The sequence below is a fragment of the Aythya fuligula genome, chromosome 2, assembly GCF_009819795.1.
Source record: "Aythya fuligula isolate bAytFul2 chromosome 2, bAytFul2.pri, whole genome shotgun sequence".
NCBI lineage: Eukaryota > Metazoa > Chordata > Aves > Anseriformes > Anatidae > Aythya > Aythya fuligula.
In genome coordinates this window covers 135,591,941-135,605,581 of record NC_045560.1, presented here as the reverse complement: position 1 = coordinate 135,605,581, position 13,641 = coordinate 135,591,941, and the positions used below count along the sequence as shown (strand labels likewise).

Genomic DNA, 13,641 nt, shown 5'->3' with positions numbered 1-13,641 from the left:
CGTTACTGAAAATAACAGAGTTGGAAACTTTGGAAGGCATTACACACCCACCTCTCTCCCACCAAATAAATAGGTACTCTTAAGCATCACTGGAAAGGCAGAATTGCGTACATGTAATTGCGCTGAAATCAGAAACATTGCCATTAATCTCATTACACATTTTGACACCTCGCTGAGGTACCAAACAACTCGGAATACCTTTAGGCAGAGCTAGCCCCGCATTTGGCATAGGGAGAGTGCAACAAGGTAACGGTGATATTTTATTCCAGCTGTACTGATAGAGTAGAAATGAGTACTAAAATAACATGCATTGCATGTTTCGAAATTTTAATTTTTTTTTTCCCCTAAAGTTTTAAAAAGAGTACTAAAGGCATGATTATACGGACGTTGAGGTATTACTTCACATGAAATATTGCTTGTATTGGAATAAACTCAGCTCTTCTTTTATCTTCAATACCATAGCAGAGTCCATCTGTCCACCAAAATATAGGGGATTTAAGGACTCAGCCACCGCTAGAAATAAACAGAAGCTTCTCGTGACATCTCCAAACCACAACAGCAAAACAGACCTCTCTGAATGCAAACACAGCATGCACACCCGCACACTCACACAAACAGCTTATGCTTTCTCCCATTAGCCTTTTGGTTGAAGGACAGCTTGTGCTTAGTTCACAACAGTCATTAGAAGGTGTTTCAACAACATTTTACAATCCCTATGTCCGGATCTTGCAGCTCCTACTCATGTGAACCGCATGGGAAAGCTGAGGAAGGGTCACACGACTCGGGTGTTTGCAGATGATTTATCAGAAACAAGGTGGTAAGAACAAACGTAGGTCCCTAACCTCCTACCTTTCAGCAAACAGGAATGCAACCAGAGCAAATATCCGTGATCAATTTTCAGTGACTATTAAATCGTGGCCCTCTTTCTTCAGTTATTTATTTTCCCTTGCCCTACTCCTAATGGAAATTGCATTTAAGATTTGCATTTCCTTGGGAAGAAAGGAAATCAGCGTTTTTAGGATAATATGAACAGAACCCCTTATGTTCTGAAACGCATTTACTCAATTAGTCTGAAATACTTCCTTGCAAATCTACCAACTGCATTCAAGTGTGGTAATTTAGGATGTGAAAAAGGGGTTTTTAAGACAAAAGATTAAGACAAAACTGTACCTGTCAGTTTCAGTGTGGCTTGATTAAACTTTAATCCGCAAGTCTAACGGTAACAGGCAAGTGCCTGAAAATGCTACGTTCATTTCCTTCTTTCAAGGTAATTTTTGGCATTTTCTAAAACCAAGCAAACCAGAAACTGGAAACGCAAAGGAGGAAATAAGCCAGCCAAATAACAACACAATTTGCTACGCAAGTTCTTATTCTTCCCCGTGAACAGCTGTTAGGAGGATGGCTGGCACACATCCTAGCTGCACCCACATCTTTGGAGGCAGGGGTATTGGGACACAACGGAAGCTCTAGAAGTTGGAAGGAGAGGAATTTCTTAAAAAAGGAATCTTCACAAAAAGAAACACCAGCTGAGTTTTTTCTTTGTTTAATAAAAGCTTGCAAGGCACATGTTTCAACGGAATCGCAACATCTACAGCAAAACAGGTCAGAACTTGCAAAACATTCCCCCGACCGACCCACTCAGGGATTTAAACCTGGGACCTGGGTTGAAAACCAAGGCAGGGCTGTGTGCACAAGTCGGATGTAATCATGCCCCACTGCTGTCCTTCTGAGGGACATCCTGAAACGTACTGTTTCTTTTTTTTCCCCACGGAAGGCAGAGATCAGAACAGACAATGTTTTTGATAATCCATAACTGGATAAAAAATTCAAGCTTATCGTTTTCGTTGTAAGATACGAATCTTCCAGCCACTCGGTTTAAAAATGATGCCTTCTGACTGGGACGACAGCAAAGTCACCCCCAGTAAAAGGCTCCTCTCTGTTACTTAAGGCCGCTGTGCCAGTGATGCTGCTATACAATTTTCTCTACTATAAAAAGCAAGGTAAAAATCTTACGTGATTCTTCTACTGCAGAATCTGTTGAAGTATCAAGAATATGTCTTTAAGACTATGCCAAAACTAATACCAACTATGTCACAGTTCAAATAAACTTCGCCATGTTCGTTCAAACATGTATAAAGGCCCATGTGCTACGACAGAGTTTCCCTTCCACGTACAGATGGCCCCGTTTGTGTTTTTCTGAACAGATGTGCTCTACGTCTAAGGGTTCAGACTACGCTCTGGGTGGTCACACACGCAGCCAGCGTTGCAGTAAGTCCAGGATAGTTGAGCGTTGCATCTTGGCGTGGCATCGTAAGGCGTGAAGCCGGCAGCTGGGCGGCTTCATCCACCCAAGTGCAACTGTAACCCTGAAATGTGCTACCTGGAATGCCTTATTGCTGGTACCAAACGGTATTCGTGAGCGATCACCTTCAGGAGAGCAAACGACTGACACACAGACATGTAATTCCTGACAGGAATTCAAACGAACTTAAATTGGACGTGGAACTCTAAAATTACTGCCGAATATTAAAGCTATAGCACATACAGAGAAGGTTCCTGCGTGCCTGCTATAGCCAAAGCTACTCTAGCTTCTCTTTTGATGTTCTGACTGAAGTCTGAAACAGTCCAGTGCGGTAAAACAAATGCACTCGTGCAAAAGCAAATAAATGCAGACTGCATTTGGCCAGAGAGACACACGTGCTATCCTCTACACAGTGACTGTATCCCCAAAAAGGATATTGACTTTTAACCTGTAACTCAGTTACACCGACAAACGTTTCTCTCAATGATCACATCCATGTTTTTAATGGATTCATCCGACTCACAGACCTAAAAATATGACTGAAAGTAAAAAAACAGATTATGGGCATCTTGACATTTACAACAATAAAGCTTTCCTCTTTTAAATCACTCCAATAGTGATAACAGATGAAAAAAAAAAAAAACCAAAAACTCAGCACTACCTCTTAGTGTAAAGGAAACAAAGGTATCTGCATAGAGCAGAGAGAAACCAGGCACACACACCAACATGTTGCAATTCCTAAGAATGTCAGAGTCAAAATCTCTGAAGTCGCATTTTACCAACAAATGCAGTAGGGAGAGTTTTGCAGCTTTTGTTTGCAGAATGGTTTACAGGTTTTTCAGTCGCAGGTTCAGCCCGCGTTGCCAGCAGTTTCCTTAAGGACTTCTGGATCCCAAAGAATCCCTGCCACGTGCTTGAGAGACTGGTCCCTGGGCCAGGTGTTACCAGAATACCTAACTGCAGGCAGCTCCTGAGGGATGAATAACCTCTCCCAAAACTTAAGCCCTGGCTTTCTGCCCCGCTACATCTATGTAAGCAAAGTTACCATTACCTTCTGATGGGTTTTCCATTGGCAACACCAGGATAAGGCCCAGAGCTGGAGTTAAAGCATCATTCGTTCTCTTGAAAGCACATCAGCTAGCAACAAAGCAAACAGGACGGGCAGGTAACTCGTGGGGTCATACCAGGAAGACAAATTTTGGAGGGAAGCAAGACTGCACAGTACTTGCAGGTATTTTCAAAGATCCCAGCGTAGTTGCATAACGGATGTAAAAATAGCTACGAACGACTGTACCTTTGCTTATCAGTGGTGGTGATGACGGCGTTTAAAGTGACAGATATGGCACTACTACTGCAATAGGACATAAAAGTGACGTAAGCTGAATGAAGCGAGTATCTCCCATCCCTCCCCACGCCGAGGATACACACACACACACACACAGAGCAGCTCACACGCAGAGGGAGTGAAAGAGAAGTGCAGAAGTCTCAGTAGCAAACCTGGTTGTCCTGCTGCACTTGTCCAACAGCAAGCACAGCGTGCTGCTGTGTACTGGCCCGTTCTGATGGCTGCTCACACATCCGCACACACACCGACACACGTAAGCGTGGAAAAATCCTGAAGATGAGTTCTTTCCAAACTGAAGATCTGCCTTTGTCAACCTCTCCAGCTAGGTCTAAGCCCAAGCCCTTCCAGCAACACGTCTCCAACAAGACAGAGATCAGTGCCTTAACCTACGCAGGTGTTGTTTAAATAAAATCTTCCTTATTCGAGTGATACAAATGCTGTACCTACACATAAGATGTATGAATGCGTCTGATAAATATAGCAATGCTTACAGTGAGAAAAACGAAGAATAAAAAAAACAACAACAACAACAACAAACTAACAAAAGAAAATAAAAAACAAACAAACCCAAACACTTACTTGAAGACTCAGGATACCAACCGCTTTCTTGCTAGACAATAAAAGATACATGACTTAAATGAGGTCTTCAACATCACTTTTCTGCATTTTCCAAAGTCTACCCACATCAACCGTCTAACACTACAGTCAGAAATCTCAGTTAGATGCAGATTAAGATGATTTATAATGGGAAGACAAATGCAAGAACAAGGAAGACTGTCACACTTCCATGTAGAGCCTGTAAAATTGACCATTTTTCCTGTTTTCTTCAAGGATGGTATCTGTATCTGTTGGTCTGTAGTTCAAACAGTTCCAGTTCGGTAAAATAAAGGCGTCAATACACTGTTTGTGCCCACATGTAACTGCAAAAATAACTTCCTTGATCAAAAGGAACTTTTCCAACTGAGTCCCATTCATAATCAGTCCTCAGAAAGAAGCTTGCGTGCTTTTTCATGACTGGAAGGATATCACAGTGTTGATTCTGTACACAAAGTAGGATCTATTCCAGTATACCCGAGTAAAATAATTCACATATGGAGAATAGTTCATTTTGATTTCATGACAAAATCGTCCATATTTTGAGTAGGCATAACTGTCACCTTCCTCACAAACCACCTGTCAGAAAAGAAGAAAATTAATTAAAATACTGATGATAAATGATTACAGAATGCAATTCTGTACATTTTGCTTATTTCTGCGTTCTCTACGTTTCATTTATAATATAGATATTTAATTTCAATACTGTATGATTCCAATAACCTGTAAAATACATTCCCCTATACTTTGTTTAATGATCTAAAATAACCTTTGTGAATTAATACCTTTGCTGGGACAATGGACATTAAAACCAGAGCACTATACTCATGTAATTAAGATCAATGACAGTGGAAACATTCCATGTGTACTGCCTGACACCCTTAAAGAAATCCCTTCTTTACACTTTGTAGTGGCACAAATTTACATGGGCTTAAAAAAACGTGGTGAGACAAATTCATGGAGAAAAAATAGTAAATTGGTGGCTAACGCAGGTATTTCTCCTGAACTAGACAGTCCTTCAGTGACAGATTGCTGGAGAACATCTGTCTTGCCACGTATAATCATCCTAAAGCATATGCTCTAAGCCAGGGTCAGAAATAGGGTACTGGACTATGTGAATATATAGCCCAAGTTAGAATGCAATACCCACATTCTTTTCTTAAGCTTGGTAATTTGGAAAACACAGAATCCCAGAGATGCTGAGGCTGGCAGGGCCCTCTGGAGCCACCCGGTGCCACCTGTGCCCAAGCAGGGACACCCAGAGCAGGGTGCCCAGCACCACGTCCAGGCGGCTGCTGAAGGGCTCCAAGGAGGAGACCCCACAGCCTCTGGGCAGCCTGTGCCAGGGCTCAGCCATTATAAGATTAATATCCTATCATTATTATAAAGAAATGAATTATTCCTGTTACCCATTTGAACATTTTTCTACAGCTAGGATGTCTAGCATGCAACCCAGCGTGCACTGAGCCACAGACAGGAAGCTTTCTGCCCATGGTGTGGAGTCCCTATCCCTGGAGGTATTTAAGAGATGTGTGAATAAGGCACTAGGGGACATGACTTAGTGATGGGGCTCAGTAAGTCAGGCTGGTGGTTGGACTGGATGACTGTGAAGGTCTTTTCCAACCTTGATGATTGTATGATTCTGTGATAAACATTCAGAATAACAGATTTTAATCATAAGTCTGATCATCAAGCTTCTTTTCCCCTTAGTCAATCCACTATAAATAGGATAACCCTTGTCACTCTGACAATCCCAATTACACAACAATAGCATGTGTCTGGTTTTGTTTACTGACAGCATTGTGTATAGTTTTTATTGTGCAAAGATAAGCTCGTTGCACTGGATGCTGTCTTTTCATCTTTTTTTTCCCACCTTTGATCAAAATTATTGCAAGCAACAACTGCATGATGACCAGCAGGATGAACTGCTGAATAACTAGGTGTTAGGAATGGGAAGAGGAAGAAACTGATTGCAATGTAAGAACAAATGAGGAAGTATTAAAAACCTGACAGTAAAGCTGTTTGGATGAGATCAAGATTATGTGTAAGGCAGTGAAGTATGCAGGAAGCACAGGGAAGAGAGATGCATTGGTATGAGGGAATGAAATCCTGAAATTGTGGTTAATTGTTCCAGGTGACTTGCTCAGTATGGAGCAGGGACAGGAACTGACTCATGCAAAAGCAGATCTGAGAAGAAACTGAGTGATAACATGGTGATTATCAGTCCCCAAGCCCCAAAGTTGAGTATATTTATTACAACATGGAATAACCATGGCATAAATGGAAGTAATAGAAAAAACAGAGACAATATCCTCCATGCATAAACTGGCCAGGAAACCTCCAAAATGACACCAATTTTAGATTATGTAGAGTATGTAGAAATTTAGAGTAATCCCCTAAAACATATCACCCCTATAACTAGTCCCCAAAATGAAAGCAGCTAGAGGAATGAAAATGAGTTTATCCATTTTAAAATCTTAACTTTAAAACTAGTAAGAAATGCCCTCTGAAGCAGGGATGTGCTGCTTCTGTAACAACCCCTCAGGTGCTACAGTCAAATATATACAGACAAGCCAGAACTTAAGTGATCACTTTTAAAATTTATGAATCTTTGTCTACATATCAATTACAATCAAAGAAATAAGAACAGCATTACAAGAATGTTTCCTTTTAAATGAATTGCTTCTGCATTCAAACTCACTTTTTTCCTGCTGTTACTTACATGACCGTTAGCAATATCCAGCAGATCTTTAACTCTACATCCTCTTACAGGTCCCACTTCATTGCAAATTGAATCTTCAATAATCAGAAAATTGGCTTTGTAAGATGTGAGTATCTTATAAATATCCTCCGCCGACCTCTTTGAATATATCTGATAAATCTGTAAATTAGGAACACGTTTTAATGCCAGGTAAAAATCAGTGGAAAATTAAATACTTTGGGGGTCTCTACTAGTGACAAGTTCCTGTCTTATATACTTCTAGTGTCCTGATAAATCTTCAGAAATAGAATAGTTTCTGTCCTGACTGGAGCACTGATAATCTACTTAATACTACCTTCCCCATTTGCTGGGCTCCCACATCCTCCTTCCTCCTAATTTATTTAATTTTCCCCCTATTACATTTGGGTGAAGAGGAAGGCAGCTCCTGTGAGATGCTCTCCAAGTCAAGTATCTTACTAGAGATTTCCCTACTGTAATCCTGCAGTGTTCAAACACAGAGTGAGAGCTCAGGTAGAGTCGTGTAAAGAAGCAATTTTCATTTCTCTCCTGATCAGTCACTGGGCAAGTCTATTCTACTTTGTGACTTTCCCCCTAGCAAAATATGCAGAACAAAAACTGCTCAAAATAATTCAGATTACAATCTGCCTAAAACTCAGCATTGTCACACTGCGCAGTAAGGAATTTTGTTTGTGGGATTATTTGTTATGCATTGGTGTTACCTTTCTTCACAAGACTTCACGCTTTTTTCTCACCTTAGACTGCAAACACTTTGGAGAAAAGACAGTGCATGGAATAACACTTGTGTACAGGGGGAGCTGCACCAAACAAATAATTTACACTGCCAGGTCGCCCAGGGAACATGAAAGAGCACCACAAACGTGTATGCCATGAGGAATGTTACAAGGTCATCTTCTCTGGAATATTAACATTTACAGTACCCCCACACAGCTCAGTCGGGCACTTCAGTCTTACATGATGGCCTATAAATCATTGATCATGCATACATATTTATGGAATTGGATACTCACGTTTTCATTTCTTTTTAGAAGATCATCATCATTATATATAGGCAAGCTCGACACCATCCATCCAGTACAGAGCTTAATCACTCCCATTAACTGTGGGCTGCCTGCAAACACAGCAGCCACCGGAGCCTGCCTCCTGCAAAAGCAACACCCACATACATGTCTGAGTGCAGGAGGCAGTTCTCAAAATGATTTATTTTAATTTTAAACACTGCGTGAATCTTTAAAGGTGCTACAGCAAGAATCAGAGTGCAGGAAGGTGTCATTAGGGATCTAACTGCAACTGGCATTAATTCCCTGGTGGCATTAATGACGTGCAGCAATGGTTTGCAAGGAAGGCCTCCTGCTGGGGCAAGGGCTGATGGCCATTCTCCCCTCCTTGCACTATTCAGAGTGGTCCTGGATCAAACTGTTGCTTTGCCAAATGGTTGCTGTCTGATGACAAAACAAGTTTGGGAGGGAGCGTAGGTAGAGGGAGAAACAACGTGATGTTGTCTTGTAAGTGACAGACTTGTGATTATGTTTGTTTGATCTGCAGGACAATATATTCCATCATTTATGAGTAAATACTGTCATAACACAGTGTAACATCTACAGTAATTATGCTTCTGGATTTTGATTTCATCTTTTGATTATTCATACTGATGAATTAGTGGAAGAAAACAGCCATTGTCACACACTCTTACAGACCTTGGGCAACTTTTCCTGCAGAGAAAATTCAAGTAAATTCATTTTATCCGAGCAAAAGTTGTAAGAAAATGTACTATAATAATGACATTCAATTAAAATTCCAATATGGACATCTAAGCATATCCTAAAAAAATAAAAAAAAATCCTTTTCATTATAAATACGAACAGCTGCTACAAATAAGGGTAGTCAAATTGCTCTTAGCTGAGTGAATCTCAATGCAATTCACCGTGATTAATTATGTACTTGAAGCGTAATATATGCAGACTAATGTAAAAGCCATTAGGTGCTTGGCATTATTCCACTTGCTGCCTTGAAGAGCTAGAGCAGTGACAAACAACATACACTACTATTAACAGAAAGAAGAAATTGGCTGGAACATCATAATTACCAGCCTTGTCTTTTCGGAAGATGAACAGGTTGACATTAAAGACTCCATAAATACAGAAAATAATATCCTTAAAAAATCCAGTTCAAGGTAAGGAAGTTATTTGAACACAGAGGACCTAATTTGCCACAGAAGTGCAGTTCCTAATGACATAGTTCAAAATTAAATTGAATTAGGCCGGAATTGAGTTCTGAAACTTTTGGTGAAAAATACATCTCTGAAAATAACCTGACGCTCAGCATTTGCCTAGCCAGACAGATAAAAACCTTTGAAGCCTTCTGCTCAAAGGGGAGTTTGAACCACACATTATGCTCCATGTTTCTTAAAAGAAGTCTCTCAATGCTTACATTTAAACATTTCATTTTACTGGCTCCTGCACACACAAATCTCATTGTTTCTACACCCCATGGCATTACAATCATTATGACTCCTCTGATCTACTGAAAGGTCATCACGGAAAGAAGTACTAGGATGTACATGTTTATTTGGAAATCAGATCTATTAATGATATCACACATGAGTTGATTGCGTGTTTCAGGCTCTTCTCCTCTTTTTTACCAACGATAAATTCCTGTTACATTCCACGGCAGTAATACCAAACTTAAAATACTCATTTCTCCTCCCATCTCCCCCTACATCATGCAATGACTTGGTAAGGGAAAGCTCAGATTAATAGAGGCAGCATCACAAAAATGCTGTTATAAAAATACCTTGACACAAAGAATCAAAATGAAGTGCAGAACTACATACTTACTTTATCCATGTCATGAGTTCTACTGTATCAGGATCATAAAATTCTTGTATTTCTGAAAGCTCTGACATTATCCTAGGGAAAAACTGATGGAAACATACTTGGTCACTTACAGTTAAAAAATAAAAGAAAAATTCTATGGGCCATCTCATTATGTTATGGCCTTCAGTAACACAATAAAAATGAGTTTCAACCGAGTCTTCTCTAAGTGGCATTTTTATTTGAATACTTTGGGAAACACACTACTTGTACTTGCCCGACAGCAGCAGACCTTCTCCAAAATAAACAGAAATTAAATCTAAGTTCTCAGCTCTAATTATCTTCATACGTATAATTAAAATCAACCAAACAACAACAACAACAAAACAACCTTCATCCTTCATCAAAAATTCAACCTTCATCAAAACAACCTTAAGACTTTAACTGGTCTTAAATGCATCAACATCATAGTCCATGTTTTTATATGAAAATAAGTAAGGGCACTAACACAAGAAGTTGACAAATCTTCACTCATGGCAAACCTGCCTGAGCAGGGAGGTTGAACTGATGCAACTTGATGAAAAGCAGGAAAGAAGAAAGCAAATTTCTTAGAAGAGTATCATGTGATTGCCAGCTCTTAAAAAGATAAGCAGAGGTTACAACTATGGCAGACTAAGGGGACAACTTTATGCAGATGATTAGAGGCTGCAACCAGATACAATTGGGTTGCCTGGGAGCGATACAGAGACATTGTCTGAGTGGCCAAGGATCAAATTAGGAAAGCCAAAGTCCTTTTAGTATTAAATTTGGCCAGAGACATCAAGGGCAACAAGGAAAGCTTCCGTAGGTACATCAGTGATAAAAGGAAAAGGAAGACTGGGGAGACTGTGGGCCCTCTCCAGAAAGAAACAGGAGACCTGGTCACCCAAGACAAGAAGAGGCTGAGGTACTCAATGAATTTTTGCCTCAGTCTTCAGCAGGAAGAGCTCCTGCCACATAGGTCCCAAGGCAAAAGCAGGGACTGGGAGAACAAAGAACCACCCAGTGTAGGAGAAGATCAGGTTTAAGGCCACCTAAGGATCCTGAAAGCTTATGTGACCTGATGAGATTCATCCATGGGTCCTGAGAGAACTGGCAGATGAAGTTGCTAAGCTGCTATCCACCATATCTGAGAAGCTGTGGCAGTACGGTGACGTTCCCACTGGCTGGCAGGGGTAAAACATAACTCCCATTTTTAAAAATGGAAAAAAGAAAAACCTGGGCCCAGTCAGTCTCACCTCTGTGCCTGGCGAGATCACGGAGCAGATCCTTCTGGAAACTATGTGAAGGCACATGGGAAATAAGGAGGTGACTGATGACAGCCAACTTGGCTTCACTAAGGGCAGGTCGTGCCTCACAAATGTGGTGGCCGTCTGCAACAGGGTTACAGCATTGGTGGGCAGGGGAAGAGCAACCGACATCATCTACCTGGACTTGTGCAAAGCACTTGACACTGTCCCCCATGATATCCTTGTCTCTAAATTGGAAATACAGGGATGTGATGGACAGACAACTCTGTGGTAAGGAACCGGCTGGATGGTTGCACTCAGAGCTGTGGTCAATGGCTCAGTGTCCAGGTGGAGATCAGTAACGAGTGGTGTTCCTCTGGGGTCGGTACTGGGACCAGAACTATCTAACATCTTTGTTGGCACACAGACAGTGGGATCGAGTGCACCTTCAGCAAGTTTGCCCATGATACCAAGCTGTGTGGTATGGTCAACACGCTGGAGGGCAGGCTTGCCATCCAGAGGGACCTGGGCAGGCCTCAAAGGTGCGCTGGGGCAAACCCCATGAGGTTCAGCAAGGCCAAGGGTGAAGGTCCTGCATCTGGGCCAGGGCAATCCCAAGCACAAATACAGGCTGGGCAGAGAATGGGTTGAGAGCAGCCCTGAAGAGATGGAGCTGGGGGTGTTGGTTGATGAGAAGCTCAACATGAGCCAGCAGGATGTGCTTGCAGCCCAGAAAGCCAACCATACCCTGGGCTGCACCAAAAGCAGCGTGGCCAGCAGGGCGAGGGAGGTGATTGTCCCCCTCTGCTCTGCTCTCGTGAGACCCCACCTGGAGCCCTGCGTTCAGCTCCGGGGCTCCCAGCAGAAGAAGGATGTGGAGCTGTTAGAATGAGGCCAGAGGGCCACAAAGATGACCAAGGGGCTCTGGGCAGACCTTACAGCGGCCTTCCAGTGCCTAAAGGGGGCTACAGGAAACACGGGGAGGGACTCTTTGTCAGGGGGTGTAGGGATAGGACAAGGGGGAATGGCTTTAAACTAAAAGAGAGGAGAGTTAGAGTAGTTATAAGGAGGAAATTCTTCACTCAGAGGGTGGTGAGGCCCTGGCACAGGCTGCCCAGAGGAGCTGTGGCTGCCCCATCCCTGGAGGTGCTCAAGGCCAGGCTGGATGGGGCTTTGGGCAACCTGGGCTGGTGGGAGGTGTCCCTGCCCATGGCAGGGGCTGGGACTGGGTGGGCTTTAAGGTCCCTTCCAACCCAAACCATTCTGTGGGTCTGTGGTTCTAAGAACAGCTCCCATATGTTAGTATCAGGGCTGAAAAGCCATAGCACCACAGGAGCTGTTGGTCATATACCTGGACCGTCCCAGGAACAAGACAGACAAAAGAGGAACTGCCACTGCTGCCCCAAGGAGAACTAGCTTCACTGAACAATCAGAGCCCTCAGAAAAAATCTAGTTGGATGAGGGACTGTGCCTGACTGAATCAGAAGGCAGCCAAGCAGAAAGATGCTGAGCTGTACACTCATCCCTCCGTAGCCAAAGTAACAGATTAGGAGCCTCAAGGCATCTGCACTGTCCTGTTCCTATCAATCAAACTTTCCAAGCTCAGGGGGGAATTATGAGCATGGAGAGCAAACTGCTCACCAGTGCTTAAAAGCAAAAGCTGGATTTGCAAGGGATGTAGCCCTCTAGAGTCCAAACCTGCACACTGCTTTTGCTAAAAAATGTGTGAAAAGAATTCTTCGTTCAACTAAAACTAGTTTTCTCTATTGTAACCATTGCATAACTTTTTTGAGCAACTGCAGTGTTTTTTTTTTCAGGAAAAATGATCTGTAACTCTGCCAGAAATGTGTAAAGAGTGAGATTACACTGCAAACAACATTTATACTGTAAGACAGACCTTATAAAATCTGTTAAAATAATGTTAGTCAAGATTGAATTTCATTTTATTTTTCTACAAAGCATTCGCATATATCTTAAATTCTTATAAAACTACTCAAACTCTTTTGAAGCTATGCCACTACAGTAGTGAGTTACACTCTATGGGATATTTTTGGTATTTTTTGCACTTGAAGAATTTTAAAAAATAAATTTCCAAACATTCTTCCCTTGTCTGCCAGTCTGTCTTGCAACAGGACTTGCAGTAAAGAATGGACTATTTCTTTTAAACAAGGAAACATCTGTAGCTTTTTTCCCCCTGTATCATGCTATATACAATATCTATACACAGTGCTCTATACCAAGGATTTAACTCCATTATAGTCTGCTTCAAAAGCTCTCAGATTATTTGCCTATGGCCTTCCATAATTTTAATTCCACCTAACCTCACTTCCTCTCGCTAAGAACAAGATAGAGACAACACACTTTTCAGTATTCCAAGTGTTTATTTGGCAATGTTTTCTTTGTTGAGTCAGTTCATATATCCAAAGTGTAACAGATGAATGTAATAATGTCTGAATTTAAATTCAAGTACTTAATTACAATAAATGATTGTTAACAAACTGAGTTTTTAAATACATCATACTGAAAAACGTAAACAGTTTTGTTTTAAAACAAAACAAAAAGAAGCCAGCAGATTTTCA

The 13,641-nt window shown here is 41.6% G+C and overlaps 1 protein-coding gene across 1 annotated transcript in view; it reads right to left on the bottom strand.

Annotated features, from left to right (window-relative positions):
• Nucleotides 1–344: 344 nt before the first annotated feature.
• Nucleotides 345–13,641, bottom strand: part of DPY19L4 (dpy-19 like 4) — a 31,873-nt gene continuing 18,576 nt past the window's right edge. The window contains exons 16-19 of the mRNA XM_032181283.1: nucleotides 9,819–9,901; nucleotides 7,992–8,124; nucleotides 6,964–7,122; nucleotides 345–4,820 (exon numbers count right to left, since the gene is read on the bottom strand). Coding sequence (XP_032037174.1) covers nucleotides 4,656–4,820; nucleotides 6,964–7,122; nucleotides 7,992–8,124; nucleotides 9,819–9,901 — 540 coding nt within the window. The 3' untranslated portion in view covers nucleotides 345–4,655. The remainder of the gene's footprint in view (nucleotides 4,821–6,963; nucleotides 7,123–7,991; nucleotides 8,125–9,818; nucleotides 9,902–13,641) is intronic.